General features: G+C 39.5%; 6 protein-coding genes across 6 annotated transcripts in view; 3 read left to right on the forward strand and 3 right to left on the reverse strand.

Annotated features, from left to right (window-relative positions):
* The window catches only part of CBG24492, a gene marked incomplete at both ends in the record, with an annotated part of 2,836 nt that extends 1,899 nt beyond the window's left edge, over positions 1 to 937 (forward strand). The window contains 4 exons of the mRNA XM_045235713.1: positions 237 to 301; positions 351 to 452; positions 501 to 782; positions 827 to 937. Coding sequence (XP_045091350.1) covers positions 237 to 301; positions 351 to 452; positions 501 to 782; positions 827 to 937 — 560 coding nt within the window. The remainder of the gene's footprint in view (positions 1 to 236; positions 302 to 350; positions 453 to 500; positions 783 to 826) is intronic.
* A 471-nt stretch (positions 938 to 1,408) lies between these two features.
* Positions 1,409 to 1,453, reverse strand: CBG26573 (the record flags this gene model as incomplete). Its single annotated transcript, XM_045235717.1, has 1 exon — positions 1,409 to 1,453. The coding sequence occupies one exon, from the start codon at positions 1,451 to 1,453 to the stop codon at positions 1,409 to 1,411; it is 45 nt and encodes a 14-aa protein (XP_045100710.1).
* A 207-nt stretch (positions 1,454 to 1,660) lies between these two features.
* Cbr-smn-1 lies at positions 1,661 to 2,452 on the forward strand (the record flags this gene model as incomplete). Its single annotated transcript, XM_002646142.1, has 5 exons — positions 1,661 to 1,684; positions 1,729 to 1,806; positions 1,855 to 1,914; positions 1,984 to 2,209; positions 2,256 to 2,452. 5 exons carry the CDS (start codon positions 1,661 to 1,663, stop codon positions 2,450 to 2,452), a joined length of 585 nt encoding a protein of 194 aa, XP_002646188.1.
* Positions 2,453 to 2,823: 371 nt separating this feature from the next.
* Positions 2,824 to 7,120, reverse strand: Cbr-usp-48 (the record flags this gene model as incomplete). Its single annotated transcript, XM_002646143.1, has 10 exons — positions 2,824 to 2,931; positions 2,982 to 3,476; positions 3,519 to 4,184; positions 4,302 to 4,575; positions 4,623 to 5,716; positions 5,769 to 6,099; positions 6,148 to 6,449; positions 6,497 to 6,578; positions 6,625 to 6,882; positions 6,936 to 7,120. The coding sequence occupies 10 exons, from the start codon at positions 7,118 to 7,120 to the stop codon at positions 2,824 to 2,826; spliced, it is 3,795 nt and encodes a 1,264-aa protein (XP_002646189.1).
* A 1,056-nt stretch (positions 7,121 to 8,176) lies between these two features.
* Positions 8,177 to 9,061, forward strand: CBG24495 (the record flags this gene model as incomplete). The annotated part of the gene is made up of 5 exons (XM_002646144.2): positions 8,177 to 8,250; positions 8,300 to 8,365; positions 8,413 to 8,561; positions 8,606 to 8,763; positions 8,918 to 9,061. 5 exons carry the CDS (start codon positions 8,177 to 8,179, stop codon positions 9,059 to 9,061), a joined length of 591 nt encoding a protein of 196 aa, XP_002646190.2.
* Positions 9,062 to 9,226: 165 nt separating this feature from the next.
* Positions 9,227 to 11,314, reverse strand: Cbr-stn-1 (the record flags this gene model as incomplete). Its single annotated transcript, XM_002646145.1, has 4 exons — positions 9,227 to 9,361; positions 9,403 to 10,318; positions 10,368 to 10,489; positions 11,219 to 11,314. 4 exons carry the CDS (start codon positions 11,312 to 11,314, stop codon positions 9,227 to 9,229), a joined length of 1,269 nt encoding a protein of 422 aa, XP_002646191.1.
* Positions 11,315 to 13,893: the final 2,579 nt, after the last annotated feature.

Genomic DNA, 13,893 nt, shown 5'->3' on the forward strand with positions numbered 1-13,893 from the left:
GAATCTATAACCACTAATTAATTTTTTAAGAATCATTTGAATCATCTTGGAACTCCACAAAATCAGATAAAACATTCTGAAATTATGGTTTTAGACCTGCAATTGTGATCGCGCCAAACTTTTTTTTCTGTAGATCAAAAATTAATTTGCAGTTCGGAAATGTTCTGTAGGAGAGCGTGTAATGGGCACCGTACTCTTTTGCTCTTTCAAACCAGAAACGAAATTTTTTTTTGCAGAGTTTATTGACAAGGAGCACTGTCAGCTCGCAGCTTACGAAACAATGCCATTCTGGACGACTCAAGTAAAATAGATTCTCATCTATTATCATATTCACGTTCTAATCGTTTCAGGATACCCGGAATTCTGTCATCTCTTCACTTATCCCAGCTGGAGCTGCAGTGGCCGCGTTTGTCTCATTCGCAAAAGACCAACAAGTTGCTGACTGGTGGGGCGTAAGACTTCGCTTCTCAATGTTTTAATATGCCTCTTTTTGTTTTCAGTCTCTGAAGAAGCCCAACTGGGCTCCAAAAGACGTTCGAATCTACTCGGCGGTTGATTTACTCACGCTCTCCCCATTGGGATACGCGTCGTACCTCGTTTACAAGAATGGTGGCGGCTTCGACTACAACGATACTAAATTGGCTCTTGGTTTGTACGGAGCTAGCGTTACTTTGGCGATCGCCACCATTCCAATTGTGAAGAAGAGAGAATTGGGATGCTTGTGGAAGAACACCGCTGTTGTCAGCTTGACTGCCACTGGAGCTGCCTACGCATTCTACAAGGTATGAAAGATCTCCAGACTTCAATACGTAATTTTTATTTTAAGATTGACAAGAAGGCTGGCTTCCTCCTTGTGCCATTCGCTCTATGGACCGCATTCTATGCCTACCTCGCTTATTCCATCAAGAAGGAGAACGACCCAATCAAGAACCTATAACCGAATAGCTCGGTATTCTTAAAATCTCGAGTTTAGAATCTTCTAAATGCGTAATTACTTCTGCCCCCATCTCCTCCCATTCACTCCCCTATTATTGTCTAAATGAAAGTTTTGTAAATAAAATGCGCTTACAAAGAATATCCTTTAAACAGCAGAAAAATATGCTGGTCCTTATTTGAATTTGATGCTGTTTATCAAAAGGACTTAATTTTCGTGGTTTGTTCCAGTGTCTCGCACACAGAAAAACTTTGTTATCTTTTCTTACATTTTGTTCTTACAAGCACGAAGAAAAGTTGAAAAACTGAAACAAACCAAAAGAAAATGCTTAAATCTGATTCCTCACGAACTTTTTTTCGAATGACAGAAAAAAAAGCACGATGAAGACGGCATAACATGATTATCACAATAAAACAAATTCCAAATTGAAATGTTCTCATTATCCTGAGAAAAAGAAAGACTGCCTTTCAAAATCTAATCCTTCTCAGCTGTGCTCTCCGCTCCGGATTTTTGTTTCATTGCTTTTTTCTGAATACTCTTCTCCAACTTTTGTTCCTTCCCGATTCGTAATGTCTCCAAAATCGAGGTTAATGAGGGGTGGAGCAGGGATCGCAACCCCCGCGCGCACTTTTCGCAGTGTTGCCGCACATTCCTCACAGTTCAAAGAAATATTTTCGCAACTGCTGAAACTTTGGCTTTCGAAAATTTTCAGCGCTGTTGCCAATCATGACCAATGTGTGGTCAGCAAAAGTAAGGGTAAATTAGTATGTATTTCACAATAAAACTGTATTCAGAACGGAATGGATGTTGACGACGTCTGGGACGACACAGAGCTTATCAAAATGTATGATCAATCCATACAAGAAGTTTATGTAAGTTCGTTTGACCTTATGGATTAGGGTTATCTATTATGTTTTCAGAGTCAGAAATCTGGAGTGACAGAAAGACAATTCAAAGGAGAAGACGGAAAAACCTACACAGTAAGTTCTTCCTCTTTTCAAATAAAATATCCTATCGTTTAATGTATAATTTGAATTAAATAATTTCAGTGGAAAGTTGGAGGTCACTGCATGGCTCCTTTCGAAGATGAGTACTTTCCTGCAACTATTGATTCAATTGGTGGTAAGAATAACCTCCAAGTTCAAGTAACGTTTTTCTACTATGGAAACCAAGAGAATGTCCACATGAAGGATCTTTGGATGAACGAGGAAGCCATTTCTAAAGCAGTAGCTTTGGAACAGCAAAAAGAATCAGAGAAGAAATCCTCAAAAGCTTGTATGATTCTTATCTATTTTCGTTTCCATGTGTTTAATAGTTTCAGGCTCCTCCCACACATCATCCAATCATCTGTCATCCGCCCCACTTCCCAATTTTGCCCCTCCGGTTCCTCCCAACATCATCGCGATGGCACCTGCTAATCAGCAAGAGGCTTTGAGCAGCATGCTGATGAGTTGGTATATGAGTGGATACCACACCGGCTACTATCAAGCGCTATCGGACAACGCTCACAAACATTGATTATTTTGTAATTTTATTCTCACTTCTCAAAAAATTCTTCGGGTGCCGATGAACAACTTTTTTTATTCAAAACTGTGTACAGAAAAATTTTTATTGATGCAGCAGTTGGCTGAAATATTGTTCCTAGTCTCCCATATAAATCAGCGAAGTGATTATACGAACAGAGTTAAAGTTAGAAAAAAAAAAAAAAAAACATTTAAAAATCAGACCGATTGACAAATTAGAAAGCATTATATTTAGACAAGGAAAAAACTATATGAGGAGATCCAGAATACCGTCGAAATAAACCACCAATGATAACAGATAACAAAATAGGCTAGAATAGCATAAATGTGTAATGAACAATTAGGCCAACAGCAGGAAACTACGATTTAGTGAGCAAGTGCAGTGTCAACGAACCCACGTTCAGGAGCACGATCTCCAGTTTCCTCAGATTGATTTGACGACGGCGAGAACTGTTGAGCAATAAGAATGAGTGGCTGAAACAGATTTAGCATTGAAAGCACATTGAAAGCACGGCCAAACTCACATTGTCGCTGTTGTTGGGTGCAAGTCTGAGATCAAACAGTGTCTTCGTGTTGTTGCTGACGTCGAACTGCTCTCCGCCGACTGTCCGATACAGAAGTTGATCATTGGGTAGCTGATGTGTCTTGTCGTACAATTGAACCTTTAACTCCAATAGCTTGTTTGACGAAGACAATTTGATCGCGTAGACGTTCTTGGAACGACCTCTTCTTGATTTTCCGTTCGATTTAGACACATCTTCCTCATCGTTTGGATTGATTAGTTTCACATAAATATTCTCGTTTTCAAACATGTACTTTTGCTCTTCAGTAAACTTTATGTGCTGCTCATGACAAGGTTCACACAAGTCTACAATTCGTCCATTTTCTATTCTTACTGGCTTCGGTTCGACTGGAATTGCTTGACCGTCGCCAGTGATTTCCAGATTGCGAATTTCGTTAACAATCGTTTCCCATTCATCGCTCGTGAGTCCGACAATATGAGCATCTTTCTGATTATCCTGCAAAAGTGATGTTACTTCTATCGTTGAGAGCTACTGTACCTCGTTCGCAAAACCCTTGTAAGGTTTGGAATGTCTATTACACATAAGACATTCTTGGCAGATCGTTGGAGGGTTTGTCGATTGACGATTCGTCAACTTTTTCAATTTATCAATGAATGTGCTGCATATACCGTACTCCACTCCTTCATCATTTTTCTCCTCGCCTCTTGCTTCAATATTCTTCAGTGTGTCGTTGATTCTTTTCCGCATCTCTCTAACTGCTACACGCATATTGTCAGATCCAGTTTGGGCCTCCGCCTCCTGTTGTCGGCACAAATCGCACACAGCCGTGGAGCATTTCACCTCATAGCACTTGTCGAAGTAACGTTTGAGTTGTGCCCACTCTTCAGCTGATACAGAATGTCTGAATTGACTAAAGTTCACTCCACCATGAGAACAGCGAAGTTCCGAATTGAATTCGATGTTCTCTGGATGTTTCACGCCTTCTGAATCAACTGGTTTCGTCAGATCATTTTGCTCAGATGTGGTAGGCTCAATTCCACTCATATTGTCATCATCTTCAAACTCATTTGGCATTTGTTCAACCAGACCTTCTTCATCCAATTTCTGCATTTTTGCGGGTGTTTCCGGTGCAAATTTGCTTGCCTGTCCTTTTCGTGCTCGTTTCAGGTTGGATACTGTTTGATAATTTGCATCTTTCTTCTGCTGAAACACTCAACGTTTAAATTACTCAAAGTTCTTTCCCGGCGGAATTTTTTTATAAAGCCTTCATACAAAACACACACACTAAAACTAGAAATGCAGAACAAGGTGATTACTAACCGTTTCCAGCGAGTCGTAATAGAGAATTCCTTTTTTAGTATGCAATCCAGCTAATCTGTTTTCTCGAACAGCGATCGCCGATTTCTTGAAGTTTGATAGAGCGAACTTCGCGACGTAAATATTTCCTTCTGGACGCTTGGCAGCACACTTCACAGAGCATCTTTGCTTTTCTTCTTTCAGGATTTTTCGAACCATTCTGTCGTCGTCTTCTAGCTGATTGTTGAAAACGCCTTCATCACGCATCTCTCTGATACACTCCATGCAGATATCCTCTCTGAAAAGAAACGAAAAATTCTCGATTGCCGAAATTGTCAAACATACGCTGTGAATACTTGAATATCTTTATCTGTATTAGGATAAACCTTGTCTCCGTTTTCGTATTCATGTTTTGTTCGAAAATCGTACTCTTTGAGCAGAGATATCGCTGGTCCTCTAGCGACTGCCTTCACATCTCCATAAAGAATCGAGTCGATTGACAGTTTCCCATGACCACAAACAGCAATTTCATGAGTGCTGAGAAGTGCAGCGACTCGACTGGAGAGTGGCTGCTTCTGTGGACTATGTCCTGGTGTCCCGACTGTACTCTTCCGTGGGGATCGACTATTGAACACATATTTCACATCACCGTTTTGTGGACGGGTTCGTTTTTTTTGCTCCTGAGATGGTGCATCAACAGTAGGAAGTGCAGATTCTTCCATAGCAATTGCTAGAATATCTATCTCTTTGGTGGGCGTATTACTTGGGGACTCGACCAAGTCCTCAGTTTCCACAGCGGGGTCAACCACATCCTGTTCTTCGTATGGTGTTTCCCTATCATCTCCTAACTCGTCGTTATCTTCAGTTTCCATAGCTTCTGAAGCAGCCGAAGTAGAAGCTTGACCAGTCAGGAGAGCCAATTGATCAGCCTCTGAAGCTGCGATGGCTGCGGCGAGATCTTCTTCCTCTGTGTTCTTCTTTTCTTCTACATTCTCTGGCTCTTTTTTATCTTTCTTCTTCTCACCCTTCGCAACTACATATTCTTGTGCAAGAATATCATAAAGCATGGAAACCGGCAGCAAAACTATGTCTGAAGCCGAACCATACTTGTCTACATGGGTTTCTAACTTTGAAAAAGTGGTCCTGAGTTTATGAATCCGCCTTTCTAAATCATACAACCTCTTTTCGCTCTTTTCTATCTTTTTCTTTGTCAGTCCTTCGAAATGCTCTTCAATATCAGCTTTAGATGCTGCAATATACTCCTCTGGAGGAAGAATTGGATGAGGCAACGGTAGAATAGCGTCACGACGGCGATACAATAGACCGTAGCATGCTTTCTGATCTGTCGGATACTTTTCTTTTTCCTTCTTCCGGGATTTTTCGTTCTTTGCGGTGGTTGGTTTGTCTGTTCCCGGAGCTTTAGCTATCGCTTCAACAGTCTAAAAAATCATCAACGAATAAACATTCATTTTTACAATATTGAAAAGGTACCTCGTCGTTATATCGATACCATTTTTGGCTGTATGGTGATTTGATCAAATCGTAGTAATGACCGCATTCTGCATTGTTTCCTTCGTGAATCGTGACAGCAAAAAGATCGTAGAACTCTGCTGGTGGTGGATTCGACTGATCGATTCTTTGGAAAGCTCTTGCTGGAATTTCTCTCGGATAAGCAATTGGAGTCTTCAGCTTTTGACGGCCCTTCGCTGTGTATTTGTATCGATTCAACTGAATAACAACGACAGGTGGTAGTTTAACATAGTCTGACTGCTTGGTAGTGCCTCCTGTCTTGTTACATTTCGAGCATTTGTAATCGTCAAGTCTCAAAGATAATGAGATAATATTTTTTGCTGAAAACGTCAGGACTCACTGTTCTTCTCCAAAATGTGCATCCAGAGCGTCCAAGAGAGTTGAACGGTTTTCAATATTGAGAAGCAACGAGATTGCCGTTTCACCTCTTTCAGACTTTTGACCACATTTGCAAACGATTCGAGTACAAATTTCACCAGTGAAGATTTCGCCTAATCTTCTCATGGACTCTTGACCATTTGGATGGTCCGGTAAACACCGTTCGAGAGCATTGAAAAACTTCAAGCCAAATTCCTGAGAATCCTGCTGCTCAGTGTTCAGCCGCAATAGTTTCCCGAGACCAGAAGTCTTATCAGCATCATTCTAGAAAAACGTTAAAAGGAAGGTGAAAATTGTACGTATTTTCTTACAAATGGGGTGGTCTGCAGTGTGTAAAAGATGTCCTGAAGAGCCAACATCGTAGCCTGCACATCCATTCGTGGGGCTGGAGGTCTGAAAGAAAAGGTATCTTTCTCTGGCTACCGAAAGATTTACATACGGTTCGAAGTCAGGAGAAGTTCTGAAATCATAGACAAGCTGACGGAATTCGGGAACGTTGAACCAGACTTGAAGGAAGCTGTTAACATAACAGAAGTTTCCACCATTAATCAATCCTGCTGGTTGCTCATTCAGATCTCGACGCTTTTGATCTTTTTTCGCCTCTTCTTTAGTTTCTTGCTCCAAAGCGATTAGCTTGTCAAATTTTTCAAGTCCCAGACGGGAGATGCAAAATGGATTATCACGACAGTTGCTCGGTCTAAAAACTCTTTCAGGTGGTTAGCAAATATGTAAACGGAAATAGCGCCCTACTTTGGATTGTGAGATGTTTCGTGAAGTTTACATCTTGTGCAGTCTAATTTTGCAACTTCCATCGCTTTTTGAAAAGTAACTTCATTTTCTTCAAGATCAATCAGAACATCAATCGCCTCTTTCCGAAATGCAAGCTTCCGTGTATTGGGTCGTTCCTTCGGTTTTTTCTCAACGTCTTTAGTCATTCTGAGGTTTCACACTTCTGAAAATTTTAAAAAGATTATAATAAACAGAGGGATTTCAAATACATATTCGAAAAGAAAATTTTAAAAAAAAACAGCGAAATGTTTTGTACATAATTTTGATTTTCTTAAAGAGAAAATTTTGAGGTGTACAGGACTATCAGAAACTCAGGCATTTTTCTGAAAGCGAGGAATTATGAGAACATTTTATTAGCTGATGAAAATGTTCTAAAAAGGGAGAATCTGATACGAGACCCAAAATAATGTCCAAACTAAACGAATATTGAGAAATTATGAAAATTTAAATTGAAATGCAAAAACTGTGCACTTTTGCGCTTTGAATCACTCCTTTGCTCGTGAAATCCGATGCAAAAACAGTTGCACACACCAAGCGGGATAAACTGCGGACAAAGAAAAATTTCAGAAATTTTCATTGTTTTTAATTTTTCTTGCTTTTCTTGCTAATGGGGTTATTCATGACATAAAAAATGTATTTTTTCGGAATTTTTAAACAGAAAAAATTAATGCATGCATGCGAAAAAATGTATTTCATGCATTTTTTCGTATTTTTTTGTATTGGGGTTATTCATGACATAAAAAAAGGTTTTTTTTTGGAATTTTTAAACACAAAAAATTAATGCATGCATGCGAAAAAATGTATTTCATGTATTTTTTCGTATTTTTTGTATTTAATAAACAAATCATGCATAACCCCATATTTAAAATACAAATCATGCATAACCCCATATTTAAAAAACAAATCATGCATAACCCCATAATAAAATGTGAGCTCACAGTCTAAATTCGATTTTTATGCTGCCTCGTTGTGCCATGCATTGACCAAACAAGGCTCAGCGCTCGCCTGTTGTATTTTGTCAACGAAAAATATAAACTCAAATACTGTCTTTACTCGCTATTCCACTGTCCTGCTTCGATCACTACATGTGTTAAAGAACTATTTCTACCTTCTGATTTCTGTTTTTTGTTTTTGTATGTATCATTCTGAAAAGCTAGTTCGTCTTCAGTCCAGTTCAATTACAATAATTGTTTTCAGATATAATGGGTAAACGTCTGAAGTCAAACGCCAGGAAAAGCGCAGTTAACAAACTTGTCAAGAAAACGGATAACAGAATGTAATTTTGTTTTCTAAATAACTACATACAAAGAGGCAACAATTTGCAGAAAAGAGGAACAACGAGTTGTCAGAACACCAAAAGAAGATGAACAAGCACTCAAATTGGTCCATGCGTACGGTTCATCTATTCGAAGCGTTTTAATAGTATAGAAAAATTCAGACCGAAAATCTCATCAGCCATGTTCATGAGGTACAACACACAGCTTGGACCGCCATTCCACGTCATTGTCGATACGAATTTTGTGAACTTCGCTGTTAAGAACAGAATCGACATGTTCCAAGGCTTGATGGACTGTTTGTATGCTAAAAGTTAGTTGTAAATCTGCGATCATTCTCTGCAAAACGGTTTTCAGCTTTTGTATACGCGACAGACTGTGTCCTGGCTGAGTTGGAGAAAGTGCGAAAGTTCAAAATTGCCTTGAAAGTTCTGAAAGATCCGCGAGTTCATAGACTGAAGTGTGAACATAAGGGAACGTATGCTGATGATTGCTTGGTTCAGAGAGTTACACAGGTTCGTAAATGAAAAAAAAACATTTATTATCCGTCTGGAATAATTCTAACAATAAATCTCTAAATGACGAGAAAAGGCGGGAATGTTGTATTGCTGCAGTTTTGAACTTGGCAAACTTGAACAAAGAAAGTATCTGAAATAAAATCAATTTCAGCACAAATGCTACATCGTCGCCACTTGTGATCGTGACTTGAAACGTCGCATTCGCAAAATTCCCGGAGTACCGATCATGTACATCGTCAATCATCGATTCTCCATTGAACGAATGCCAGACGCCTATGGAGCGCCCATGAACTAACCACTTCAAAAGCTTCATGCGTACAATCCCAGTCGATACACCTTGGTGGCAAGAAACGAATGTAGAATAAACACGACTGGCTTCGCCGAATTCAGCAAATCCAATTCCTGAATGAACTTCTTTTCTGGCTTCAACTTTTTATTGTTAAACTTTTTTGTTCCCTTGTTACCATTGTTTTCCTTTGAAAATTAAAAATGAAATTACCTGTTCACCATGTGGTGGTCCAAAATCAACCCAGAGAAAGCGACCCCCATCGTCGCCAGTGGCACGAATCGTTTCAAACGAATGTTGCCACAGTACCTGAAAAATAAATTTACATTGGTTCTGTACATGTCGCTAACCTCTCCAGAAGATGATAAAAGTGATATACCATTATCCAAGTTAACAATTAGTTCACATGATTCTCCTCTCCATAGGCACGGTGCAGAAACTTGTGAAGTTGCAAGGCAAGCTTCATATCCTCCAATAACTACTGCTCGAACCCATCTCGCTAATTCAGCATGGGTTTCAACACGAATCGTATGGGTTCTGACTCCTTGTTGAGTTCCCGTTCTCATCCTGAATGAGATCACATCTGTGAGACCTTTGATAACTGGGGCACTTCGAGAACTGGTCTGTACTACTCTCGTGGCTACGAGAGGCCTAACTAATCGAGGCTCTGCCCATTCCGCTTTCAATTGTGGAACGGCTTCATAAAACAGAATCTCGCTGTTGGTTAGTGTCATAAATTTGGGTTTCCACATTGAAATTCCATTTTCTGATACTTGCTCTGCGATCCAACCCATGTGCCTCACTTGTGGATTGTTTCCGAGCATAATGTTCACTTGAGCCAGAGCTTGTGTCAGAAGACATGTCGTACATGCGTGAAGAGCTTCGAACCATCCATCAGCTTCTTCACTACTAGAGCATCTCATCGCTAAAGAGTATCTTCCTGATGGACTTCTCATTTCCAAAATTCTTCCTTCAGCATCGGCATCGATTCCAGCTCTTGCTACATACGCCAGTTTAAGACCTATCGTTCGAACTCTTTCTCGGATATCATCATCCCATTCCACGTTTTCAACTATATTCTCTCGATGCATCATATCCTCTCTTCGATACTGTACTTGGAGATCAACCACACGTCCTGCTCGTTTCAAAGCTCTGACTGCTTCTTCATGTGATGCATCTAGTAGGCTCTCTCCGTTGACTGAAATTATAACATCGTCCAAAAACAGTTCTCCAGTTTGATCCGCTGCCATTCCTTTGAAAATTTTGCTGAATAGAGATAGTGACGTAAGATGATGAAACTGGAATCTTTATCTACCTGATTACTATTGGCATGTTGTTATCTCGTCCGCCTTTAATTGAAATTCCCAACCCATTTCCATCATATTTCACGACTCGAACCGTTCTCTTCTCCGCTTCCACTTCATTTTGTTCCATTGTCTGAAAATTCGTGTTTTTTGATGACCACTCTTTCATCTTCCGAGCTTAAACCTATTATTCTTCCGAGCTTAAACCTATTATTCGTGTTTTTTGATGACCACTCTTTCATCTTCCGAGCTTAAACCTATACCTTGGCCTTTTCACATCCCTAACCATATGGGTTTACATAAATCACTCTCCCTCCCACACATCCAGCTTCAATTTCGAAACAATTCCAAACATCACTGGATAATGAAATTTATCTATGTCTAAACAAAATTTGAAAGAATACACCAAACGTCTAAAAATGACGAGTGAAATAGAAGATGTTGTGTCATCTTTGTGACGACTTCTTTTTTTTTCGAATTTTGACACTTTGCTTGTTTATGTCACAGCCCCATTGAAGTTTCTTTTGTTCTTTTTTGTAAGGAGTCATTGCTTTTCACAACGTCTTCATTACTTTTTTTTCTAGGAAAAAAATTAAGTAGCTTCGTTTCGTTTTATGTTTTTCCTGGGTTCTTTCGGAGAATGAGTAATAGTTTTGGCAAATAGTGTCAGTTCCTACACCTCTCTTCTCTTGAAAAATGAGCCGAAATTGGAAATTTGAGCTTCTATTTTTTTAGAGCGTCGGGAAGACGTTGGAGAGTGTCGAAGACTAGTTACACCAATTATTGGAAGAAATCGAAAAGATTGGAACCTCTTTCAGGAATCTATTTCTTGTTCAAAACTTTTAAAAGAAAGATTAAATACCTGCAATGTGATTGCAGTTGGATCGAGTGTTGCCAGAACACGATGCCATTGTCCTTGCACAAAAATGTCGACAAGGCCGGATCGAACGGCGGCCATCGGAATGACGCCGATTCAGTCGGAACACTGTGAATCAATTGTATTCGTTCCCTGAATTAATGAATTAATTTTTGTCTTCGAAATCAAAGAATTGTAACATTCAAATAGTAGAAAAATAGAAGAAGTGAAAAAAAAAACTGAAGAAGAAGAAGAGGAAGAGAAGAAGAAACAGAGAAAATAAGAAGAGAGGGGGCAATAATAGAATATTTGGGCTGTGGGAGCAGCAGCAGCAAGCACTAGGCGGTCCTCCTCTCTTCTATTTCCCCTCGTTTTTCTCTTTCTCTCCACTCGGCTCTCCGTCGGAAGGAGCCGGAGAGCCCGTGAGACACGGCTCGAGCCGTCCTCTCTGAACCGATGCACTCTCTCATCGAATCTGTCGCGCACTCCAGTGTCTCTAGCGCTTTTCTCTGTTTTACCCTGTTCCCTCCCAGCTTCACTGGTGAATGATGGCGTGGGGGTGGGTTTCGAATTTAAATATAGCGGTTATGATTCTCATTGTTGGGCGAATTGGCTTCTCGCCAAGCGTGAAAGAGGAGGAACACACTTACACATAACACAATGCGACTATGAACATTCGGTTGTATTATGATAACAATAAGAAGAAGAAGAAAAAGAGAGTTGATCCTCTCTCATTCCTCTTTTCTTTCTTTTTCTCCTGTGATTTTGGTACCATCTTAAAATGAGGAGTACTGTTTCCAGTTCTGTACCGAGGCTCCCTTTTCGTCAGAATCTTTCTTCATGACAACTTATATAGAGCTAAATTTTTTTTTGCAAATTGCGAAATTCTTTTTATGTTTCATGATCTGCTACTCGGCATTTCTTATTAGACACTCGGTTATATCAGATTTTATCTTCCGTATGTCAGATTTCATATTACTCATGTCTCCAAATTTTTTTTGAAATTGGAAACCTAGTTATTAGGTTTTCGCAAAAATCTTATCAGCTGATCGACACCTCCAATCTTCTAGTTTTGAAAAAAGTTCAAAACTCATTCCCTTGAATTTTCTCATCCCATCACACCCGTTTTTTCTCATTTCTTTTGTTCTCAATGGGCTCAGGTCGGGTTCAGCAAGGTGCCGTCAGGTGTCACATTCTCTTCACCTCAAGACTTGGTTCATTTTAACGTTTTCCTCCGTTCTTCCAAAAAACATCACCCGATTTTCAAAGATCTATGGTCATTAGGTTCGCAGCGAGTCTAGTTTGTGGCGAGTAAACCGATTTACAACTTTTGGTTTCTGATTGGTTTTCGATAATTGGATCATTTTCCGACTAAAAAGTTCTAGTTCTGGTTTTCAGAAGTATTATTGAAAAGTAGGCAATTTAAATATTATGACACCCGATTCGAAAAATGTTCGATATGATGTGAATTTTTTTGAGCCCAATGTTTCTTGATTCTCAAAAAGATGCAAAGATTAGTTGATATTTAAGATGAATTACTTTAAGATTACTGTAGTTTTTGAAGTAATGAAAAAGTCTTCTTGAAAAATTTATCTCCAGTTTTCCTTTTTATGAATTTAATTGTATGATCTCTGCTACTGATGTCTTAGATTCCATGTGATCCACATAGCCCTCAATTTGAAACCGCCCCTTCACCGGTCCTTTTTCGCTTTTTTTTCGTCTCGCTTAAATACAAATTTTGTTGTTCTCTATTCGAAAAATTTTCCACTCCAAAATCATCATATGAATCATAGCTTTTAATAATTAAACTGTTTGGGGTAAACAACCGGAAAGTGCAAACTGCAAAAGATTAAAATTTTGATGCCACTTGCTCTTCCATGCAATTCCCCCTGGAGGGGTGCATCACGAGTAACAAAAAAAAAGTGTGCGAGTCCTTGGAACGCACTTCCTTATCGAATTTCTTCTCCAGCCAACCCTCACTTTTTTCCATTTCTTCCCGATCCTCCGTGAATCTCAATTTTTCATTCGTTTTCCCTTTTCATCTCACTTATCCTATTCAACCCCACGAGTCTAGTATTCCTGTGCCGCGTGCAAATGATTTCCGAACATCTTCTATTCCTTCTTTTTCCTTTTTTTCTCTGGATATAACTACCATGCTTGTTTGCTTCTTATTTTGAAAAGAAAAACAAAATAACATAGAATCTTTTCCCGACATCTTCTTCTATTTTTTTGTTAACAGCCGCCGCAACAAAAACAACGTCTGTGTGCGCGAGAAGGTCCATACTTCCAAGAGCTGTCAATCTTTCGAGCTTTCGAGCTCTTGCTTTGTATCTTCCTCAAACCGACAAAAATAGGATTAGTCTTCATGACGTGGCAAAAATATAGGAAAAGACACCGGTAATGTGTGTGTTTTTCATGCCGTTCCATTGCTTTCCGCCTCGCGCCGAAACCGCCAATTGGGGTGGAATTAGTGGGAGATGGACGAGAGACAGAGAGAAAGTTAGTTCATTTGTTTTTGAGTGACAGATTAACGATTAGTCAGACAATTCGTCTCCCAACTACTTTTTTTTCTCGAATCTATCAACAGGTGTTATCTTGGTTCTACGGAATTGCAACCTTTTAACTTATTGTTTACTGTGGCTTCTGACCTTTCTCAAGTAATTTAGTTAATGGGGTTATTC

The sequence above is a fragment of the Caenorhabditis briggsae genome, assembly GCF_000004555.2.
Source record: "Caenorhabditis briggsae complete genome, chrI, whole genome shotgun sequence".
NCBI lineage: Eukaryota > Metazoa > Nematoda > Chromadorea > Rhabditida > Rhabditidae > Caenorhabditis > Caenorhabditis briggsae.